The sequence below is a fragment of the Chiloscyllium punctatum genome, chromosome 5 (assembly GCF_047496795.1).
Source record: "Chiloscyllium punctatum isolate Juve2018m chromosome 5, sChiPun1.3, whole genome shotgun sequence".
In the NCBI taxonomy this organism is placed as follows: Eukaryota; Metazoa; Chordata; class Chondrichthyes; order Orectolobiformes; family Hemiscylliidae; genus Chiloscyllium; species Chiloscyllium punctatum.
This window is the reverse complement of record NC_092743.1, coordinates 103,123,676-103,147,759: the sequence shown is the minus strand read 5'-3', so window position 1 is coordinate 103,147,759 and position 24,084 is coordinate 103,123,676. Positions and strand designations below refer to the sequence as shown.

General features: G+C 39.8%; 1 protein-coding gene across 6 annotated transcripts in view; it reads right to left on the bottom strand.

The window, feature by feature from the left end:
• Window positions 1–24,084, bottom strand: part of LOC140477288 (ATPase family AAA domain-containing protein 2-like) — a 70,432-nt gene that overhangs the window by 25,186 nt on the left and 21,162 nt on the right. For 5 of the 6 annotated variants that reach the window (XM_072570887.1, XM_072570891.1, XM_072570889.1 and 2 more), the window contains exons 10-17: window positions 21,288–21,396; window positions 20,341–20,456; window positions 13,374–13,548; window positions 12,043–12,131; window positions 10,940–11,099; window positions 9,957–10,047; window positions 9,451–9,762; window positions 7,796–7,925 (exon numbers count right to left, since the gene is read on the bottom strand). In XM_072570887.1, the coding sequence (XP_072426988.1) occupies window positions 7,796–7,925; window positions 9,451–9,762; window positions 9,957–10,047; window positions 10,940–11,099; window positions 12,043–12,131; window positions 13,374–13,548; window positions 20,341–20,456; window positions 21,288–21,396 (1,182 nt within the window). The remainder of the gene's footprint in view (window positions 1–7,795; window positions 7,926–9,450; window positions 9,763–9,956; window positions 10,048–10,939; window positions 11,100–12,042; window positions 12,132–13,373; window positions 13,549–20,340; window positions 20,457–21,287; window positions 21,397–24,084) is intronic. The other variant, XM_072570892.1, reaches the window with a different exon arrangement.

The window sequence follows — 24,084 nt, the reverse complement described above, 5'->3', positions numbered from 1 at the left end:
TTTCTCCTCACCTTAAAAGTGTGCTCCCTTGTCTTAAACTCCCCCTGCTTAGGGAAAAGACCTTTGTTACTCACCTGATCCATGGTCTTCATGATTTTGTAAACCTCTTAAGCTCACACCAGAACCTCATATACCCCAGTGAATGAAGTCCTAACCCATCAGCCTCTTCGTTCTAACTCAAACCCTCCAGTCCCAGCAGCATCTTTGTAAAGCTTTTCTGAACTCTTTCAAGCTTAATAATATCTTTCATATAACCGGGCAACCCAGAACTGCAGAAAGTACTCCAGAAAAGGCCTCACCAACATCTTGTACAACCTTAACATAAACGTTCCAACTCCTAAAGTCAGAAGGCCTGAGTAAAGAAGTGTGCAAAACACCTTAACCACCCTATCTACCTGTGCCGCAAATTTCAAAAGAATTATATACCTAACCCTTGTTCAACAAAACTTCCCAAGGCCCTAACATTAACTACACAGTCCTGCCATTGTTTGCGTTACGACACAGGGTAAGTCCTCCTGCCTAAAGTTAAACCAGCAACACAGAAAAGATTTATCCCATGCAGTAATCTGTGAAAATTCAAGAGGCCAAAAACGATTTCAAGTAAAAATTAACAACTTTATTTCTTGAAATATAACTGAGAATAATTAACTATTAACAACTCCTTCCTCTAACCTACCTTTTATCTTCCCTTCTATAATACTAGTCCAATTAAATACCCCCGATTAAGATTTCCCAAAAATTCAAGTTTTCAAAACCAGCCAGCTGTCGAACCTTCTATTTGGATCTTCCGGTGTCTTACTTTCTTCTTCTTAGGGATTATGCTTCACAGGTCATGGATTGATAAAGGTACCTTTAAGACAGCTACTTTTAGGGCAGTCTCTATATGCTGCTGACTTGGCAGCTCTCCCAACTGTTCAATTTCCCACAGTGGTATACCTGCAAAGCATCAGATTGTGTCATTGGTTTTTAAGATTGTCAATGTACCAAATTCAAACTTGACTGGAATTTGGTATTGTTTGGGTATAATTTAAACTGATTGGCCTAATTCGAATCTGGTTTTGTCTCTAGGCAACCAGCGACACTAACTGTTGGACCACATGCTACATTGTATCTCGATGAGAACACTTGGTGTTGTCAGGTAATTCTGCTTCCTTTGAACTTTCTTAAAGATATAGTACATCCACATCTTCATAACACGTCTCCCCTTAAGAAAAAATGAACCATCATAATGAAAAGATGGCTTCATTATATATTCTATTTTATTAAACACATTATCCTAACATAGATAAATTTAATACAAATTCACCTTAACTTGTTTCCATATGATTATTAAATAAATAAAGATCTCATCTGAACTCAGTTAAATCTGCGATAACTTATATGTAATTACATTTTTACGACCCGCAACATGATTTTGAAATTAAAAGTCTGTAACATAAGATTTCAATGAAATAGTCTCATATTCTTGTTTTTAAAGCAATCTAAGACTGTAAGCAGATTGTGATTCATGTACACAACCGTGTGACACATTGAGTTTGGTACTGGCCTTACAACATTTTAATGTTTGTCGCGAGCATAGTTCTTTCTCAATCATGGAATATTTCCTCTGGTAGACGTTGATGATTTTTGAAAAATAACCAACTGGCAGTTCCATCCCAGCCTCATCTTCCAAGAGTACAGCTCCAACTCCAATGTCACTAGCATCGATGGCGACTTCAAAAGGTTTTGAAAAGTCTGGTGTAGCTAAAACTGGTTTTGGTGGTTAATACTGATTTCAAATGATCGAATGCTTCCTGGTATTGTTCTGTCCACCATAACTTTGTGCTCTTATTCAGCAAAAAATCAGTTAATGGTGTCAGTACACTGAAGAAGTTTGGAACAAACCTCCAATAGAATCCGCTGAGTCCCAAGAATTGAAGCACCTCTTTCTTAGAGGTTGATCATGGAAATTCCTCAATAGCTTTTGCCTTTGCTTTCCACAGGGTCTACTGGCATGACTGATGTTATGTCCCAAGAACATCACCTCTGCTTTCATAACTTCAGTTTTATTTAAGCTGATCAGCAGATTTGCCTGTATAGTTTGTTAACCCAGCCACAACTCTGTTCAAGAGTCTTTGGAATGTGGCGGATGAGTTCTTCATTCCAAAAGGGCATCACTTTAAACTGATATTGCCCATTTGTGGTTACAAATGTAGAAATTTGTTTCACCGTCTCTGATAAAGGTCCCCGGCAGTAACCATGCATTAAGTCCAACTTGGTGACAAAACTGGCTTTCAGACTTTCTTGATACAGTCCTCCAATCTAGAAATTGGATAAGAATCCGATTTTGTAATGGCGTTGACCTTCCGATAATCCATGCAGAATCGTTCAGTCCCATCAAGTTTGGGAGCTAAGACGATTGGCATACTCCACTTGCTCTGGCTTGGTTTGATGATGTCCTCGTCGAGCACGGCCTCCACCTCCATCTGGACCCGTCTGACTTTGAAAGAATTAAGCCGATAGGGTTGTTGTTTTATCGGAGCAGTATTTCTTACGTCTACTTCATGTACAATAGCATTAGTCCTCCCCATCGGATTCTTACATATGTCTTTATACTGCAGTCACAAATCTCTCAGCTGCGTTCTATGCTCCTGAGACAGATAACTTGCTAACCCATCCCACTCAAGGACTTCATTTTTTAATCTATTTTGAGGCACATCAAAATCCACATCATCTGGATTTGATTCCTCACTCTGTGGGGTAGTAACTAACACCTGTTTCTTTAGATCTTTCTCTCTAATGTAAGACGCTTTCAGCATGTTCACAAGACATACTCAATACCTTTTTTCCCCTATCTGGCATTTTTACTCGATAGTTCACCTGACTCAACTTTTCTCAATCACTAAAACTGGCTTTGAAGGGATCTCCCATGACTGGTGACAGTACTAATAAGTTATCCCCTCAAGGAAATGTCAGAGTCTCAGAGCTTTTATCTGCCACCTGCTTCATTCAATACTGTGCCTTCTTTAGGTGCTGTTTAGCTAACTCACCTACTCTATTTAGTTTCTTCCTCACCTCCGGTACATAATCTAACTGTGAGGTCTCAGACTTTGGTCCTGGCAACTTTAATTTCATAAGACCTCTCATTTCATGCCCAAAAATTTACTCAAAGGGAATGAACGGAGTAGATTTGTTTGGGGCATCCCTAATGGCAAACAATACAAATAGGATACCTTTATCCCAAACATTCGGTTAATCCTGACAGTATGTTCTCAACATGGTCTTCAAGGTCTGATGCCATCTTTTGAAAGCTCCCTGGGATTCAGGATAATACACACTGGATTTAAATTGCTGTGTACCTAAGCTATCCATAACCTTAAACAACCTAGTAGTAAATATTGACCCTTGGTCTGACTTTCTCTCTCTTGGTAGCCCATACCGCGTGAAGAGAGCTACTAACTCCTCTCCCACCTTTTTTGCCTTGACACTCCATCATGGAATTGCCTCCAGAAATCTGGTAGACACATCCATTATGGTTAACAAGTACTAGTTCCCACTTTTAGTTTTCAGGAGGGGACCTATACAATCAATTATAACCCACATGGAATGTTCTTCAAATGCGGGAATTGGCAACAAAGGTGCTGGTTGTATTACCGCCTGTGGCTTACCTACCATTTGGTATGTATGACACTTACGGCAAAAGTTAACCTCATCCTTGTGCATTCCAGGCCAATAAAAATGTTTTTGTACCTTAGCCTGAGTCTTTCGTACCCCTCAGTGACCTCCTATAGCTACCTGTAACACTTCCTGTCTGTATGCTAGCGGCAACACAATCTGGTGCACTTCGGCCCACTTCTCCTCTGCATTAACCTGTCACGGTTTCCATTTCCACCTTAGGATTCTATCTTTCATATAACTCTCCAGAATACTCTCTGCCTCCTTTGAAGAATACACATCCACACATATATCTTTTATTGTCTTGTCATGTTGTTGCAAGTGTCTTAGCCTTTCAGGACTAAACACTTCCGTCTGACCCTTGCCTGTTCAGGTTTTTCCTGCACTATTACATCAAACAAGGTGTCCTCTAACTGAACCTCACTTCCTTCACCTTTCCCTTTACTTTTCACTTCGTGCTGTGACTTACGATAGTGGCACCTGGTTACCACACAGTCTGGGAAAATACAGAATAGTTCTATTTTAACTCCTCGGTTTCTTGGTCTTCTCAACAACAAGGGTCGCTCCCACTTTGGCTCCTGCCAAATCATTGCCAAGAACAAACTGAGTTCCAATCACTCCCACTGTAACTTCCACAGTCTTGAGTTGCCACTTACATAGGGGAACGCTAAATTTCTGTCCATCTATCCCATAAATTATCACACTCTCAGGTAACAGATCAGAAAGAGTGCATGTTAGCTCACACCTTACTGTCAGCGACTAGTTAGACCTTGTATCTCTCAAAATTATAACTTCCGGTCCTCCTTCCCCGTTTTTTTGGGGAGTAAACTTTAGAAAGAATTTGCCTCTATGGATAGAGATCAGGTACTAACTCCATACCCAGCCCCTGCCTAGGCTGTGCACTCTCCTGCAGCTCCTCATCTCTTCTTGGGGTCTCCTTTTCTATCTTTACAGGTTTAGCTTCTTTTATCACATCTTTTCCCAAAGACCAGCAATGTGTCTGTTTGCCCCACCTTCTGGCAATGAAACCACATTTTCCCAGTGCCCTTGTGAAACCACCAGCATTGTAATTTTCCATGTCCCACCCCATTACAGTGAAAATACTTGACGCCTTTCACTTCCTCTACTGGCTCCTGTGGTAATTCTTATCAGTGCTCTCTACTCTTGGTTTCGTAGTGTAGGATCTCCCCTTCTCCCAACTTCTATCCCTCTCAGGACGAAATTCTGGCTGGAATCTTGTCTTATGCACCAACATGTACTCATCTGCTGCCCTTCTCACTTCCTGAACTTTCTGTTCCGCCACTCGAATTCTTACCATCTCTGGAAGTGAGGTTTTAAACTCCTCTAACAGAATAATCTCAGAGCCTCAAAGGTCTTATCTGTTTTCAAAGCACGCATCCAAATGACGTTTAATTCTTTCAAATTCAACAGAAGTCTGACCTGGTTCCTTTGTTTCTGAACTGCTGACTACATGCTTCTGGTACCAATTCATAAGCACTTAAAATAACCTGTTTAACCTCTTCATAATCTCTTGACACCTCATCTGAAAGCGAGGCAAATCCTTCACTAGCTCTGCGTCCCTGTTTAGTCTAAACTAGCATTTCCCATAAATCCTCGGACCACTCCAGCTGCCTAGTCAATTTTTCAAATGAAATAAAGGAGGCTTCAGTAGCTTTCTCATCAAAATGTGGCAGAGTTTTGACATATTTGCATACATCACTACCTTCTCTTTTAATCTCCATCTTGTTAACTTGACTTTGCTGATTAAGTCGCAACTTATCAAGTTCAAATTCTCGCTCATTTTGCTCAGCTAAGAGCGTTCTCTCTCTTTTTTTCTCCCTGTCTTTATCTTCTAAATTTTACTCAATTGTAATTTGTTTTTCTACCTCTACTGCACTTGTCTGTTTCTCTGACACACCCAAGTGTTTGAGTAACTCCATTACAATTTCAGCTTTACTTTTGTCCTTGGTTAAACAAATGTTGACGTCACCAAAATTAAACAAATAGTCTCACCTACGTTTTATTCAAAGATCTAGGACACTAAACTGCAAGTGTTTAAATCTGCAAGGATTTTTCATACCCTCCAAACTATTCAAATTTGTCTAAACCAATTCAAATCCCAAATCCAAGACCCAAACTGTTAAAGTTGTGGACAAAAGACCCCCAGCTGTTTAAATCCCAGCGACAAGCCCCTAAACTGTAATATGACACGGTGTAAACCCTTCAGCTTAATTTAAACCAGCAACACAGAAAAGATTTATCCCATGCAGTAATCTACGAAGATTCAAGAGGCCAAGTAAAAATTAACAAATTTCTCAAAGTATAACAGAATATTTAACAGCTATTTACAACTCCTTCCTTTAACCCATCTTTTAGCTTCCCTTCTCCATTACTAATCCAATAATGGTTTGGGGGGGTTAAGATTTCCCAAAAGTTCAAGTCTCCAAAACCAGCCAGCTATCGAATCTTCTATTTGGATCTTCCTGTGTCTTTTTTTCTTCTTAGGGATTATGCTTCACAGGTCATGGATGGATAAAGGTACGTCTACAAGAGCTATTTTGCAGGTAGTCTCTACTTGCTGGTGGCATGACAGTTCTCCTCCCAACTGTTCAGTTTTCCCTGGTCTTATACCTCCAAAGCATCGGATTGTGTCATTGGTTTTAAAGATTGTCAATATGCCAAATTCAAACTGGATTGGAATTTGGTATTTTTGGGGGTATAATTTAAACTGATGGGCCTAATTCAAATCTTTTTTCTCCAGGCAACCAGCTACATACCTGCTGGACCATATGCTACACTGTATCTTGTTAAGAACACTTGGTGCTGTCAGATAGATCTGCTAGCTTTTAACTTTCTTAAAAAGGTACAGTACGCCCACATCTTCATAACATTCGTTTTACCAAAATGCAATACCTTGCATTTATCCAAGTTACACACCATCTGCCACTCCTCAGCTCATTGACCCAATTGATCTTTGTATTGTTAGATAATCTTCTTCATCATCCACTGTACCACCATTTTTTTATGTCACCCTCAAACTTACTAACCATGCCTTCTAAATTCTTATCCCAATCATTTATATCAATGACAAACAAAAGTGGACCCAGTATCAATCCTTCTGGAACACTACTGGTGGACACAGGCCAGGGGATGATGGGAAACTGCAACTCACTGCCTGTAAGGGTGCTAGAGGCAGAAATCCCCATAACATTTATGAAGTATTTACATGTGCATGTGTGATGCACAAACAAACAAGACTGTGAGCCAACTGGAATATCAGATTAGAATAGTTTGCTGCTTTTCACAGTCAGTTTGCTTGAACACAGTTCATTCAATCTGTGTCAGACTAGGAAGCTTTCAAAACCAGAGGACAAAGACATAAAATGATGAAATTTGGGGTGAGTTAACGATCAAAGTGAAAGAAGATTGCAGAAGATTTTGTAGATATATTAAAAAAGGTAAGAGAGAAGCAAGGGTAGACATTTTACAGCAATTCAAATGAGGCTGGAGAAACAGAAATGGGGGACAAAGAAATGGCATCAATCTTCACAGCAAAAGACACCAGAAGCATGCCAGAACTTCAAGAGAGTCAAGGGCAGAGGTAAGTATAGTGACCGTCACTAAGGAGGTAGTGCTGGGAAAGCTGCAAGGTCTAAAGCTGCGTAAATTACCATCAGATGGACTACACCCCAGTGTTCTGAAGGAGATAACTGAGGAGATTGAGGCGGCATTGGTAGTGAACATTCAGCAATACTTGAGTCAGGGAAGGTCCCAGAGGATGTGTCTTCTGGCAAAGAACACCTACTGGATCACAAAGGTTAAGCACAAAACATTCTAAAACTATTAGATATATTTACCTTCATTATCTTAAACATAAATTCAGATCTCTCACTTTCTTACCAAGTCTCAAAATCAAGATCTGGGTGTGAAGGGGTGTTCTGTTCCTAGTTCTATGTTTGCACAAGTTTTGAGTCAACTCCTGAAAAAAAGTCTACAACTCTAAAGCCCATTTGTTTTGCCCCTATAAATGCTCTAAATTGGTTATAGCCAGAAAAGTTGATGACAAAAATCCACACATAATATTCATTTCTTATGGGTCAGTAAAGATAGGCTACAGAATGTAAATAGCGTAACAATATACCTGTTGTAACAGAGGAAATACCCATTATGGCCCTGCTTGTTAGGCGATTTCTGAAGTTGGCCATTTTCAAAAACAGATGGACCTTCATCATCACTGTAAATGCCATCATTTAGTATATGATTTAATCCATCTGTTGAAAGGAGAAACCACATCAGTGATGTTATTGATTTCAACAAACACATTTTCTCCTGTGTATCCCTCAAGCCCAAAACGTAATACAGTCATCAATCAATCTACCAGCTGAAAATAAACATTTTATAACATATCCCCTGCAGACACAGATCCTCTATTTTATAGTAATAACACCACACATACATGCTGCATCTTTAATAGATCATAGATTCCACAGCACTCCCGTGTGAGAGAGAGAGGGGGGGGGGGGGGAAGAGAGAGAGAGAGAGAGAGAGAGAGAGAGAGAGAGAGAGAGAGAGAGAGAGAGAGAGAGAGAGAGAGAGAGAGAGAGAGAGAGAGAGAGAGAGAGAGAGAGAGAGAGAGAGAGAGAGACTGAGGGAGAGATGGAGACTGAGGGAGAGATGGAGACTGAGGGAGAGATGGAGACTGAGGGAGAGATGGAGACTGAGGGAGAGATGGAGACTGAGGGAGAGATGGAGACTGAGGGAGAGATATCCAGAGCTTTGGAACTAGGCACTTAATGCCTTTTTCAAGTCTGAGTGTCTTGTTCAGCCATGACGGAGATCCAAGATCTTTGTGTGGGCCAACAGTTATGCTGGCTGGCTAATGGCAGTTAATTAGCAGTGTTTTTCGGACAATTTGATGGCTTCACCATTACTTGCATCAATACAATTTTTTATTCTCAAGTTTTGACTTTCTGAATTCAAATTCTTAAACAGCTGTAGAAGAAATTGAGACAAAGATATAATTTCCTGGAAAAGCTGAGTAGGCCTGGCAGCATCAGTGGAGGGAAATCAGAATTAAAGCTTCTTCAGAACAGTTCCGAGGAAGGTTCACTCAAGCCAAAAATGTTTATTTCAATTTCTCTCCACAGAGGCCGCCAGATCTGCTGAGCTTTCCAGCAATTTGTCTTCTTGTCTCCAATTTACAGCATGTGCATTTTTTTCATAAAGGAAACTGAGTTGGGTTCTCTGGGTTAGTTGTTCAATAGCATAACCACAACAACTAGAACAGAGTGGCAAAAGGAAACCCCATCAGTATTCAAAGAAGACTGAATAACTGGTGGTGAAAGCTTGTAGCTTCTGTGGGTTGAGGGAGAGTGGGTGGGCTACAGTGTAAAACAGTGTTCTCTTTTCCTACATACAACTTTATCATTATGCTTGTCTGTTTACAGTGATCCTGACACCAAGAGAAGTCTTAATTCAGACATATTTGCATTTATATTGTTAATCTGCCTAACTCTTTGCATTGCAAAGTTTGTGTCGAGAGAGGCATATATCAAACTCTTTAAAACCATACAAATATTAAAATAGGAAGAAGCCAGTTGGTGAAATATAAATGCTGCTGCAGGATGCAAGTTTGCTGCTGTGATAATGTGTTTTTAATCTTTGCTTCACTTTATGTTTGGACATGGAATTAATTTGCTGTCATTTCACTCGAACTCTGCATCTCAGTCCTACCAACAATGAGAAGACCACCTATGATAACATGTGGGCCAAATGATCTGGGTGTGTAATTCTCACCGATCCTGCCATTTTTAAAATCTTCCTCTGCATGTGGAAAAATCTTTTTCAAAGTTGCTAGAATTCGACTGCAGGTGTTTTCTAGGAGTGGCCTGATAACAAATGATAGCGCTTGTCCAGGCGAAGCCACCATCCGCTGAGAAGCAGGCACTATTTTTTGCATGGCCACTACAAAATCTTGCGCTTTTATGTTGATAGTAGATACATCTAGTTGCAATTTCTCATTGATGACATAGATCTGTGGATAACGACGACGCAAGGCACAGAGTGCTGCTTCAGCACATACAGATTTAATATCAGCACCACAATAACCTATGAACAAAATAGATTTGAGTTGACACCTGCAGGACTGATAATGTGAGATTACATAGATACATGAGACGAAACACTCCATAACATTGCTCACAAATGAAGCAGTACTGTTCATTAGGCAAATTTCAGCCAAGCACACAAACATTCAAGTGTGGATAAGTGCACCTCAAGTACATAGCCAGTTTATTACTCACCTACACACTTTTCAGCTAATTCTTGGAGAAATGCATCAGATGGCTTTGGATTCCAGTCCCTGGTATGAATCTTCAGTATCTCTTTACGAGCCTATGGATCAAATTGAAAAGAAAAACAGAATAATTTCATTTAAAAATTGATGGATTAATAAAACAGAAAATTCTGTTTCTAATGAAAACTGATTTCACATCTGTACAAATAACATTTTATTACATTCACAAGTAACTGAAAACAGTCTGTTCTGACATAACGCGATAGTTCCACTCCCATGCAATCCCATGTTATAAGAAAACCATGTAAGAGCAGCACCATTTAAACTAATGAGACGGTAATCAAGTTACAACCCATAAAGCTAAAGAAAGTTTGTGTTCTACAAATAATGGTCCAAATTCTTCAACTGTGCTATACCCAATTAGTGTTGAAGAAACACACTATAGCAGAACAGACCGTGAATTGCTTTGCATGCGCCGAAATGTTAAAACACTAAAATCCATGTCAGAAAATCAAGTGAACAGTGCCAACACGAGTAAAGCAATAAATGTACATGTAATCCAGGCAAAACAGAATTCACACTTTCTAACCATTGTAATCTCTCATCCACAATCAAGTGTCCTATGAATCCATTTGTAAAAAGCCACAAAGCTCCTGTATCTTAACCATGCTCTGAACATCAGGCAATCTTGAGCAGAATTTAGCTGCAAACGTTAAGTAAAGATTTTCTACTGATAACCAGAGTTATCTACCGGAACACCACCATAATCAAAACTTATCATTCATAACAGGACTGGGATATGTTTCTTGTTCATTGTTGCCCAGTTACATTTGAGGAATTCCAATAAAATGAAACAAACTTACAACAGTAACAAAAGTTACATGAGGCCAACTACAATCTTCAAATTTTAGTAAGCAAAATTATTAACTTGAAAATTAATCTAATCCATTAGTCATAAAAAGTTGCAAATAGAACAAGTTGTGCACATACATTTTTGTCAGGGAGGCCAAAAAGAAATTCTCTGTCAAATCGTCCAGGACGTCTTAAAGCAGGATCAATTGAATCCAGTCTATTTGTTGCCCCTATTACCACAATTTCACCTCTGCCATCCAATCCATCCATCAGTGCTAGCAAGGTTGAAACTATAGAACTGAAGAAAAATGAACATTAAAATTACATTACAGTAAAAATGTAAGAAATAGTTCAAGCTGAGATTTTAGTGCAAAAACATGTTGCAAGGGAATAAAGTTTTTGGATTTATTAAATAAAAACTACATTCAGAAAAATGTAGAATTTTTGGTCTTCTGTTGAAAGCACCAAAAAAAAAACCAAAATGCATCCCGTAATTGTGTGAAAAAAGTTCACAAATTTATGATCAAATGTGCCTTCATACCCCATATTAGTTTCTTAATAAATACGGAGGTCATGCTTCAGACCAGAGGAAAGAACAAAGCAAGCTAAGTTTAGTGAAATAAGGAGTGGACAAAATGGAAAAATAAACATCAAAATCTAAAAAAAATAAACTTAAATGACAACAGTTATGCCCATCCAAGTTAATTTTTCTTTGAATAGTACAAATAATACCAATCAAATTAATGTGAATAACAACCCCTCAAGTAAGCCCCTCCATTCAAGATGACCATAACTGATCAGTGAATTGCATTTTTCCACTTCTCTCTTATTCAACTCCCTTAGTGCATGAAAATCTAGGAGTCAGTTTTGAATGTACTTGACGAGTAAGCACGCACAGCTCACAGGATGGAGAATTTCTAATACACTCAAACCTTTGAATGAAAACCTTTCCTCTCCTCAGTTCTAAATGGCCAACCCCTAATTCTATGATTACAATCCTTGGAATCAGACTCTCCAGGTGGTGGAAAAACCTCACAACATCAACTCTGTCAAACCCAATAAGATTTCTATAGCGAAGATATACACAGCTTCAGCAATTCCACTCCAGTTCAGTCAAAAGACATTAAGTAACAAAATAGGTTTCATGCTGCATAACATTACGAAGGAATCGGATTACCATACTAACAATGGTGCTGATGATTTACAAACCGGTTGAAAGGACCAATCCTTAGTATCCTTACCTGTGTATCTGATCTTGCCTGCTGGAACGAACAGGGGCTAAGCCATCTACTTCATCAAAGAAAATAATTGAAGGACGCATAAGATAGGCCTTTAAAAAAAAGAAGTTACCAGATCAAACTTCAAGAAGATACGACAGAAAGGACTGTCTGAAAACAACTGTAATGGACAATGCAAATGCTTGGATTCGAGAAAATTTAGTAGTGATAATGCTCAAGGTCCAGTTGTGGATCAACTTTTATTCTAAAAATATTTATGATTTGAATCTGAACACAGAAAACGCAACAATTTGCTATTGATACAAAGATAGGGAGCTTGGCATAGATAAATAAGGCTAAACATGGGGTTTATACATAAATTTTATTATGCCTATTTAATGGTCAATGTTTACATCACTATTGTGCAGTTTTAGGCATGTAATTACAAATAACATGTAAGCCACAAAGAAAACTGTACAGACTTATCAGGATGATGCCAAAAGATAGGAAACTAGTTATTATGAGTGATGGACAATACCAGGACTATTTCCACAATAACTAAAAAAAAACTAAAAAATGAAAACTACTTTAAGTCAAACACCTTTATAAACAGGATACGAAAATTACAATGGGATCCTGAGCTTTATCAATTGGGGCACAGAGTACAAACGCAAGGAGGTTACGCTAAACCTGTTTAAAGGCAGTCACCCAACCTCAGCTGGAACACAGCATGCAATTTCAGACACCACATTTTAGGAAAGATGGGAGGGCATAAGAGAAGATGCAGCAAAAATTTCCCAAGTGAGTGATTTGGCTACATGAGCAAATTACAGCTGCTCATGTAGTTCTTCTAACAGAAGAAAGGGTAAAGCAAATTTGGTACAGGTGCTCAAAGTCATGATGATTTAAACAATGTAAACAGCGAGGAACTGTTTCAAACAGGGAACAAGGAGAATTATCCTTGCAATGAATTGGCACGGGCACCATGTGCCAAAAAGACAACTCCTGTGGTGTAACCATACTTTGGTTTTCAAGTGTATGAAGAAGGGAAAAAGATGGAATGGGAAGCCACTTGCACTCGGTTTCAGTAAGATTTCTGCCACTAACCGATACCTGTAACAGAAAGCTACAAGCCAGCCCAAAAACTGAGCCTTACCTCATCTAACCTGTGGAGGTGGGAAAGGAATTCTCCCTTTCGCAATATCAACAGATTTAAAGGCTACCTGCCCTACCAGCACAGGTCTTGGTTAAATTCTACATCAAATGCTGCATCGCAGCTCAAAAACAAATTAATCTTTTTTCAAATAATGTAAGCTTAATCATAATGTGGAAATAGGATCAAGATTTCTAATTACCTGATCAAAAAGTAATCGTAACTGTCGCTCAGATTCTCCTACCCATTTACTGAGACAGTCTGCACCCTTTCGCATGAAGAAAGATACCCTTCGGTCTCCCTGGCTACATTCATTGGCCAGAGCTCGGGCAACAAGGGTTTTCCCAGTTCCAGGCGGGCCATAGAATAAGCAGCCTCTACAAATTGAAACATAAGCAACTTGTAAAAGTAATATTTTTGTGCCTAGTGTTTACAAAAGAAAAAATATTAAAATGTTCTGATAGATCATTTTAGCCACTGCTGCATTCCTCTAGAAGTAACTTGGATAATTGCTGATAAGGAAACAGCATGACGCAAATAGCTTTACTACAAATCAAGAGTTACAGAAATTATAACAATCACTTCTCCATTTTTATTGCATTATTTTAAGTAGATTATTAAATGATTGTACTTAATTAGTTACTCTCAATATCCGTACACATGCACTTGTTTCTTTTATCACAGATTCCAATCAATGTTGTGGGAGCTCTATTACAATTATAGTGAAATGGACTATCAATATTCAACTTCCTTCATTTGGCTTCAATATCAGATTTTTACATATTAGAAACAGTTTTATAAAAGGACACTGCTCACTTAAAATTACTGCTTTAAACACCAGATTAGCTCCGGTAACACACGTGGAATATACAAAATAAGATGCAATGGAATTACAATTTTAAATTGAGGCACAAATTCAGAGGCAGCAATAAATTTGCATCTGTTGTTTTACACACACTTGCATGTTAACTTCACATGGAGATGAAAGGTTGCTTGCAGAGCAATTTTAAAAAGACAATGGAACTAGACTTGGAATAAACAAACAAACCATATTTCAGTAGCTAGCTTTGAATAACAAGGATGACAGCATGGACTGATAACAGGAAGGATACTGAAAGTGGCTTTCTCCTTCTCTCAAGCTCAAAACAAGCCGATGAAAAAAAAACTTTGGGAAAAAGAAAACACTGAGAAATCAAGGTTATCCACAGCCTTTACCACTCCTGAGGAAACAAGACGACAACTGAACTGTTCAGGACTCAAGCTTCACTCTTAATGGCAGTGACCACATCTACAGCAAGTGCTGGTTACTGGAAGAACTCTGGATCAGAATTGATGATCTGGAATCTGAGCTTCAAACACTGCAGTACATTTGGGAGGGGGAGATACCTGGATGTTTTGTTTCAGGAGGCAGTCACGCCTGGTAGATTAAGTGATTCAAAGTCAGTTAATGATCAGGGACAACAGGGTGTGACTGTGAGCGAGGCAGGTAGGGAATTCTGAGTTCAGGAGTGGAAGAGCCTCAGCTCTTGACCTTGTCATAGAGATGTCCAGACCTTTTGGTCCAACCTGACCAGATATCCCAACCCAACCTAGTCCCACCTGCAAGCACCCGGCCCATATCCCTCCAAACCCTTCCTATTCATATACCCATTCCAATTGCCTCTTAAATGTTGCAATTGTACCAGCCTCCACCACTTCCTCTGGCAGCTCATTCCATACACATACCACCCTCTGCGTGAAAAAGTTGCTCCTTAGGTCTCTTTTATATCTTTCCCCTCTCACCCTAAACCTATGCCCTCTAGTTCTGGACTCGCCAGCGCCAGGGAAAAGACTGTTTATTTATCCTATCCATACCCCTCATAATTGTGTAAACCTCTATAAGGTCACCCCTCAGCCTCTGACCCTCCAGGGAAAACAACCCCAGCCTGTTCAGCCTTTCCCAATAGCTCAAATCTTCCAATCCTGGCAACATCCTAGTAAATCTTTTCTGAACCCTTTCAAGTTTCACAATCTTCCAAAAGTAGCCTAACCACTGTCCTGTACAGCCGCAACATGACCTCCCAACTTCTGTACTCAATAGTCTGACCAAGAAAGGAAAATCATACCAAACGCCTTCTTCACTATCCTATCTACCTGCGACTCCACTTTCAAGGAGCTATGAACCTGCACTCCAAGGTCTCTTTGTTCAGCAACACTCCCTAGGACCTTACCATTAAGTGTACAAGTCCTGCTAAGATTTGCTTTCCAAAAATGCAGCACCTTGCATTTATTCGCGTTAAACGCCACCTGCCACTTATGACCAATCTGATCAAGATCCTGTTGTAATTGGAGGTAACCTTCTTCGCTGTCCACTACACCTCCAATTTTGGTGTCATCAGCAAGCTTACTAACTGTACCTCTTATGCTCACATCCAAATCATTTATGTAAATGACAAAAACTGGAGGACCCAGCACCGATCCTTGTGGTACTTCACTGGTCACAGGCCTACAGTCTGAAAAACAACCCTCCACCACCACCCTCTGTCTTCTACCTTTCAGCCAGTTCTGTATCCAAATGGCGAGTTCTCCCTTTATTCCATATGACCTAGCCTTGCTAACCAGTCTCCCATGGGAACCTTGTCGAACGCCTTACTGCAGTCCATATAGATCACATCTTCCGCTCTTCCCTCATCAATCCTCTTTGTTACTACTTCAAAAACTACATCAAGTTTGCGAGACATGATTTCCCACGCACAAAGCCATGTTGACTATCCCGAATCAGTCCTTGCCTTTCCAAATACATGTACATCCCTGTCCCTCAGGATTCCCTCCGACAACATGCCCACCACTGACATCAGGCTCGCTGGTCTATAGTTCCCTGGCTTGTCCTTACTACTCTTCTTAAAGAGTGGCAACCTCCAGTCTTCCAGCACCTCACCTGTGACTATCGATAACCCAACAGGTATGAGATTTTTACTCCCTGCACGGATGAGGAAAAGGGCTGTGGACAGGATGAGCCAGCTGACCATGGCATCATGGTGCAAAAGGCCAATCAAGAGGGGGGCGCAGAAAGACATGTTGTCATAGGGAACTCTATAATTAGGGGACAGATAATATCCTTTGCGAGCCAGATCGGGGGTCCCACACAGTGTGTTGCCTGCCCAGTGCCAGAGTGCAGGACATCTCCGACCTGCTTGAAAGTATATTGGAGAGGATCCAGTTGTTGTGGTCCTCGTTGGCACTAACTGCAATACTGAGGGAGGTTTGGACCATCTTTTGGTTGAGATATACAAGTCTCATTTGGATTAAAAAAATAATCCATAGCAGTATTTGAAAAAGAGCAGGGGTGGTTTTTCCCTCTATTCATAGCCATTACATGAGGAATGAGGACTTATTTGGAGATTATCAAGCACTAGGAAGGAAATTGAAGACCAGGTCCGCACGGGTCATAACCTCTGGATTACTGCCAAGTCACATGCTAATTGGCAAAGGGATAAGAAAATTAGGGAAGTAAACACATGGCTAAGAGATTGGTGTGGGAAAGAGGAATTCAATTTCATGGGATATTGGTCTCAATTTTGGAACTGGAGGGATCCACCTGAACCAGGTCTTCTGCCAAAGGATAAGTTGGGTGGTCACGAGGACTTTAAACTTGTGAGGTGGGGCGTGGGGTGGGTTAACAGAGTGTGGAGTCAAGTAGAAAGATAAGTAGCAGGTTACCATGTGTGCAGGGTTTAAGTTCAAGGCAGGCTAGAAATGAAGCAAAAAGGAATGATAACTTAGGAAATATTACTGGAAACCATGAGGATAAGAAAATTAGCATTAAGGCGCTTTATCTAAATGCTCATAGTATTCGTAACAAAGCAAATGAATTAATGGCACAAATCATCATGGGTGATTATGATGTGGTAGGCATCACAGATGTGGTTGCAGGGGGTTCAGGACTGGCAGTTTAACATTCAAGGATTTACAACTTATCAAAATGACAGGGAGACAGGCGGGGGGGGGGGGGGGTTGCCTTGTTAGTTAAGAATGAGATTAAATCTATGGCACTGAATGACATAGGGTCAGATGACATGGAGTCTGTGAGAATGGTGTTAAGGAACTGCAAAAGGGGGGGGGGAAAAACCATAATGGGAGTTACGTACATACCTCCCTGCAATGGTCAGAACCAGGGATGCAAGATGTACCAGGAAATAGATAGGGCATGTCAGAAAGGCAAAGTCACGGTGATCATGGGGGACTTCAATATGCAGGTGGACTGATGAATAACGTTGCCAGTAGTTCCAAAGAAGGGGAATTAATGGAATGTTTACAGGATAGCTTTTTGAAACAGCTCGTTATGGAGCCCACAAGGAAGTAGGCTTTTCCAGACTTAGTTCTACGTAATGAGCCAGACTTTATAAAAGATCTTAAAGTAAGGGAAAAGTTAGGAGGCAACAATCATAATATGGTAGCGTTCAGACTGCAGTTTGAAACAGTTAAATAAAGGTAATTACAGGGGCATGAGAGAGGACTGACGAAAATCGACTGGATGCATAGCCTCAAATGGTAAGAGTTTCTGGGTGTAACTGAGGACACAGTACAAAGGTTCATCCCAAAGAAAAAAACGATTAGCACTTGGAAATCAGAAGATTGGGAAGACTACAAAAACAAACAGAGGATAACAAAGAGAAATAAGGAAGGAGAGGATCAAATATGAAGGTAAGCTAACCAGTAATATTAGAAATGATAGTAAAAGTTTCTTTCAATGCATAAGAAACAAACGAGAGGCAGAAGCAGAAATTGGGCCACTTCAAATTGATACTGGAAGGCTAGTGCTGGGAGATAAGGAAACAGTTGAAGAACTTAATAAGTACTTTGTGTCCATCTTCACAGTGAAAGACAGCAATAATATTCCAACAGTTAAGGAGAGTCAGGGGGCAGAGTTGCGTATGGTAGCCATTACAAAAGAGAAAGTGCTAGAAAAGCTAAAAAGGTCTAAAAATCGATAAATCTCCTGGCCTCGATGGGCTACATCCAAGAGTTCAAAGGGAGGTGGCTGAGGAAGTAGCAGAGGTGTTAGTTGTGATCTTTCAAAAATCAATGGAGTCAGGGAAAGCCCCAGATTGGAAAATCGCTGTTGTAACCCCCCTTGCTCAAGAAAGGATCCAGACAAAAGATGGAAAGTCATAGGCCGATTAGCCTAACCTCGGTTGTGGGTAAAATTTTAGAATCCATCATTAAGGATGAGATTTCTAAATGCTTGGAAGTGCAGGGTCGGATTAGAACAAGTCAGCATGGATTTACTAAGGACAGGTCGTGCCTGACAAACTTGTTAGAATTCTTTGAAGAGGTAACAAATAAGGAAACCCAGTGGATGGTATCTACCTATACTTCCAAAAGGCCTTTGATAAGGTGCCTCATAGAAGGCTGCTGAGTAAGGGGAGGGGGCCCATGGTGTTTAAGGCAAGCTGCTGGCATGGATTGGGGATTGGCTATCTGACAGAAGGCAGAGAGTTGGAATAAAAGGTTCTTTTTCGGAATGACAGCTGGTGACAAGTAGGATCTCACAGGGTTCAGTGTTGGGGCTGCAGCAGTTCACTTTATATATTAATGATCTGGATGAAGGGACTGGGGACATTCTGGTGAAGTTAGATGGACAGGCAGGTAGTACTGAGGTGGTGGGGAGGCTGCCGAAAGATTTAAACAGTTTAGGAGAGTGGTCCAGAAACTGGCTGATGAAATCAACATGAGCAAGTGCGAGGTCTTGCACTTTGGGAAAAAAAGTATAGGCATAGACTATTTTTTAAACTGAGAAAATTCATAAAGCCAAAGTACAAAGGGATCTGGGAATGCTAGTTCAGGATTCCCTAAAGGTTGACATACAGGTTGAGTCCATGATTAAGAAAGCAAATGTAATGTTGTCATTTATCTCAACAGGGTTGGAATATAAAAGCAGCGATGTGCATCTGAGACTTTATAAAGCTCGAGTTAGGACCCATTTAGAATACAGGAAGGACATACTGGCACTGGAGCAGAGATTCACACAGATGATCCCTGGAATAGTAGGCCTAACATATGATGAATGGCTGAGGATCCTGGGATTGTATTCATTAGAGTTTAGACGGTTGAGGGGAGATCTAATAGAAACTTACAAGATAATGCATGGCTTAGAAAGGGTGGACGCCAGGAAATTGTTTCTGTTAGGCAGGGAGACTAGGACCCATCGGCACAGTCTTAAAATTAGAACTGGTCAATTTGGAACGGAAATGAGGAGACATTCCTTCAGCCAGAGTGTGGTGGGCCTGGGGAATTCATTGCTGCGGAGCGCAGTGGAGGCCGGGATGTTGGGTGTCTTCAAGGCAGAGGTTGATAATTCCTTGCAAGATCAAGAATTTAAGGGCTATGGGAAGAGTGCGGCTAAGTGGAATTGAAACGCCCATCAGCCATGATTAAATGGCGGAGTGGACTCGTTGGGCAGAATGGCCTTGCTTCCACTATGTCTTATGATCTTTACTTAATTCAAGAACTCTAAATAGCTTTTGCCTTTCCCTTCTTTGCCATATATGATACCGATCCCTTTTTTTTGAAAGCTTATCACCTGTGTTCATGTTGTAATTTCTGATTTTTCTCACATTCACATTGTAATGAAATTCCATTCTCTTTTACTCAAGAGAACATTGGAATTAGTTCTTTCATTTTGATATGGTTCACTCAGATTAATTGATGTGTGATAACTACATAATAAATAAAGAGAAATTAATATATTTGCTGAAACTGACCAAAAGTGGGTTAAAAACCAGAAGGCTGTTCACCTCTCCTCACCCTGTTTCACACAGTCACACAAAATATGATCAATCAGCTGGAATTTGGAATTGTGAACACAATTCTATATCAAGGGAAAATCAACAACAGTTCACTATCAGCTGGATTTGCCTATTTACAGCAACAGACTTACAAGGGACAAGTCATGTTAGTAGGTAAAATGACAATGTTTCCCAGATCATTGACTACCTGTGACTATTATCAAGTGGAAGATTAGAAAGTAATGCAGTTTAGCACAGCAAGATCAAGTATAAAATTAAAAAAATCGAAAATAATTTGTACCTTTCTTGTTCAACGTAGCAACTCCCAAATTTCAACTAACCATCTCAGTCCATATAAAACAGCATTAAAGACAGTGGGAGAGTAAACTGATATTTATGTACCTTGGAGGTTGAATTTTAAATCTCTCAAATACTTCAGGATAAAGCAATGGAAAAACCACCATCTCCTTCAGCGCAGCAATATGGCTTGAAAGTCCTCCCACACTACTGAAATGTACCTAAGAATATATAACAGAAACAAATACCACTTTTACTGGTAACAGTTGTCCTAAATGTGCTTTCTTCCCGCACTTTGGTCAACTAGAAGAAACTGATTGACCTTATCCAAAACATTCTTAGACATCTCCTGATTCATGCTTTAAAATTCAAAGCATAGCATACCAGCCTTCATGTGCTCATTTTGCACTTCCAAAATCAAGATAGTGTTCACAAAACTGCTATTTAATCAGTTTCTAATGTACATAGTTGTCCATTTTACACACTGGGCATTTAATTGATAATTGCAACTCAATTTGTTAGCATTGCATGACACTGGAAAACAGTATGGTCAGCATGGAATATTTTCCCAATTCAGCTCTCAAGGTTTTAATGTCTATAGCATTACAGTGGTGAGCTTTCATTGTAGATAAATCGGCAACAATCTGACTATTAACCATATAGAATCTTACAGTACAGGAGGCCACCATTTAATCCAGCTTGTACTAGCCCTTGTGCTCTCCAAACACACCATTCTTTATTGTCAATATATACATGACAAAGAACTGCAGATGTTAGAAATCAAACAAAACAGAAATTGCTGGGAAAAAATAATGAGCTGAGAGAAAACTGCAAGAAGTCTCAGCAAAAAAGATACACAACAACTAAAAGCCCGTTGTGTTCCTAGTACTTCAATGGAAATAAAGTGGCCAAAAATCAATGGATGAATACAAATTCCAATTCATACATATCATTTAATCTGACAACAGTTGGTGACTAACTTGCTAAGTTCGTGTGTAAGAAATGGAGTGATGGAAAGACTTAAGGAACTAATGAAACTTTTCTTCACTTACAGAAGTGTCAATTTGCATTGGATCCACATCTGCCAGGCTAGCACCGATTTTCATTCGATCTTTACGAATTCCTTTCAAATCATCTTTCCTAACATTTAGTGGAAGACATCTGGAAGTAAAAACAATTTTAAACAGGGGGGTGGTTGACAGAAAGTGTGCCTTCCCATGCTTGCACACGTAACTGTAAACAGTTACATTAGTGGGATAATCTTAGAAGGAAAAACACAAACCACATTGCATTGTGCACCACTTCATCTTAGGCAACTAACTGTACCGGCAGGAAGTGACAGTCGTTAGCAGTATTCCACAAAAACAGCCAGCAAAATTCAAACTTCTGGAAACCATTGGGAAATAGTTTTATCTCCATTTTAGCCGTGCTAATTCAGAAGTCAAAACTGTTGTCTAATTTCGCAAAGTTTTTAAATTAAATCTTTCTCATCTATGATGCATAAACAGAGAATTTCACCATCCTTCAAATACCATCACTGAATGTCCCACTGATAACATCCGGAGTTACTACTGACCTGAAAATGAACTCGACTCACTTACAAAACTGGTTTAGAAGCCTTTGAATTTTGCATTAACTCACTCCCCCACTCCCCAAAGCCTATCCATTATCTACAAGGCACAAGTCAGGACTATGATGGGATACTCCCTACTTGTCTGGAAGAGTGCAGCTCCAACAATACACAAGAAGCTTAACACTATCCGGGACAAAAGCAGCTTACTTGACTGAGTTCACATGTACACTCAGTCCCTCCACTACCTACATTCAATAGGAGCAATATGACCATTATCAAGGCCCCAAAATAATGGCCATCTAGGACAAGGAAAACAGACACACAGGAACACACCACTTGCAAGTTCCCCTCCATTCACCATTCTGACTTGGAAATACTTTATCATCGCAGAGTCAAACTCTTAGGTCTCCTTCCCAAGCAGTATTGTGGATCTGTAACAAATGGTTGGCAGCAGATAAAAACAGCTGTTCACCACCTAAGTCTCAAGGACAACAGAGGACTGGCAATAAATCGTGGGCCACCTAATGATTTCCTCATTCTGTGAATGAAAGCAAAACAAAAAAGTAGAAACTGCTGGAAATATTCAAGCTAGACAGCATCTGTGGAGACAGCAATAGAGTTACACAGCGGCCTTACACTTGTGCCAGACCTGAAGAATATGTTCAATTATGCTGCTTGTCTTGCTTAAAACTTCAGATTTACAACATTCATAACAATTTGCTTTTCATAAAGCATAAATGCCCTTTTATTCAAGAAAAATAAGTGTTGTGGATTGCCCCGATTTTGACAACGCTATAAAATGACGGAAGCCTCAAGTTCTCAAGTACTTAAAAGAATGAAATGATAAACCCAAAATGGATGAAGTGGATAAAATTTTCAGTTCTACGGTTTCCATTTTGAGAGCAAAGGCAAATGTAGCAGCATCATAATTGTACTGGTGATAAACAAACATTATGAACAGATGGACTCAGCAAGTCAGTAAGCCAATGTTTCATTTTCCACAGAAATCAGAAGGGGAGGGACTGGTGATTCTTACAGCAGATTTGAAATTTAAGACTTGTGCCATTCTGGACTTAGAGAACAGCAATGACTTATGTATACTATAGCTGGTGTGGTATTCAGAAGAATAAATTGCAGGATGGCATGTCTTAGAAGGCAGCCATTTGAGAATCCTTCAGATTACCAAATGATTTTAGCTAGGGAATAGGAATGGGTCACTGTGTGCATCAAGGGAGGTAAGGATTCTGGAATTGTCCAACACCCACAGGGTCTTAAAATGCAATGAGTACAGCAAGAGATCTGGGTGACAAAGGAAGGTTAATTCAAATCAACACTATGGCAAAAGATGCTATGCAAAAGATAGAACGGCTGAAAACAAAGAAACTGTAAAAGATGTTTGTGGGAGACTGTATAGAAACACTGGAGTCGATAGAAAACAGAAAAGAGATGGGGAGGAGGAGAGAAGAGAATCAAGCAGAATAAAAACAGGCTTCCCACTCGCTATTATCAATTTTACATTACCAACCAAAACATACTTGACCCATAATTTTGGTTGCATTGAAAAGGAAAAGCTCGTAAATATGCATGAGGGTAACGAATAAAGAACAAAAAAAAAGTCAATATGTAAGCCCATTACTGTTTCAAGCTTAATATCCAGTTCTAAGAGATCACCTTGCCCAACATTGCCACAGATGCCGGGAGACTTGTGCAAATCTAGGAATGCAATTTCTGTGGATAAAATGTTTTCCCTGATGCTTGTGGAATAAAGACTTTTTCCACAGGACCACTGGAGACATTTTCCATATTTTGCTTCAGGTAATGATGGGACAAAGACTGCCAAAAGACATCAAAGACAGATAATCTAACCAAGCACTGCTCCAGGAGATACTTTTCAATTGTCAATCAGCAATTACTCTGATTTAACAAAGCCATGCAAGCTAAGGCGGCTTCAATAGAATGAGATGAAATTAAGAGTACAAATCCAAAAGACTGCAACTTTGAAGACTAATGTGGAAGTAACAAGAGGACGATTTAAACTACAAGCTATTGGAGCAGAACACCGCCATTCAGTCCATCCAATCCACTTAAGTATAATATATTCAGTCCTGCAATGTCCTACCTTCTCAGATCCCTGCAGATTGTTCCTTTTCAAAACAACCCCCAATTCCATCTTGCATGTCTTAATTGAACCTACCTCTACCACACCCTCAGACAGTGTATTCCAGACCTAACTTGTTTTGTTCTTGCATGTTTTAATAATTTCTCTACATCTGGAT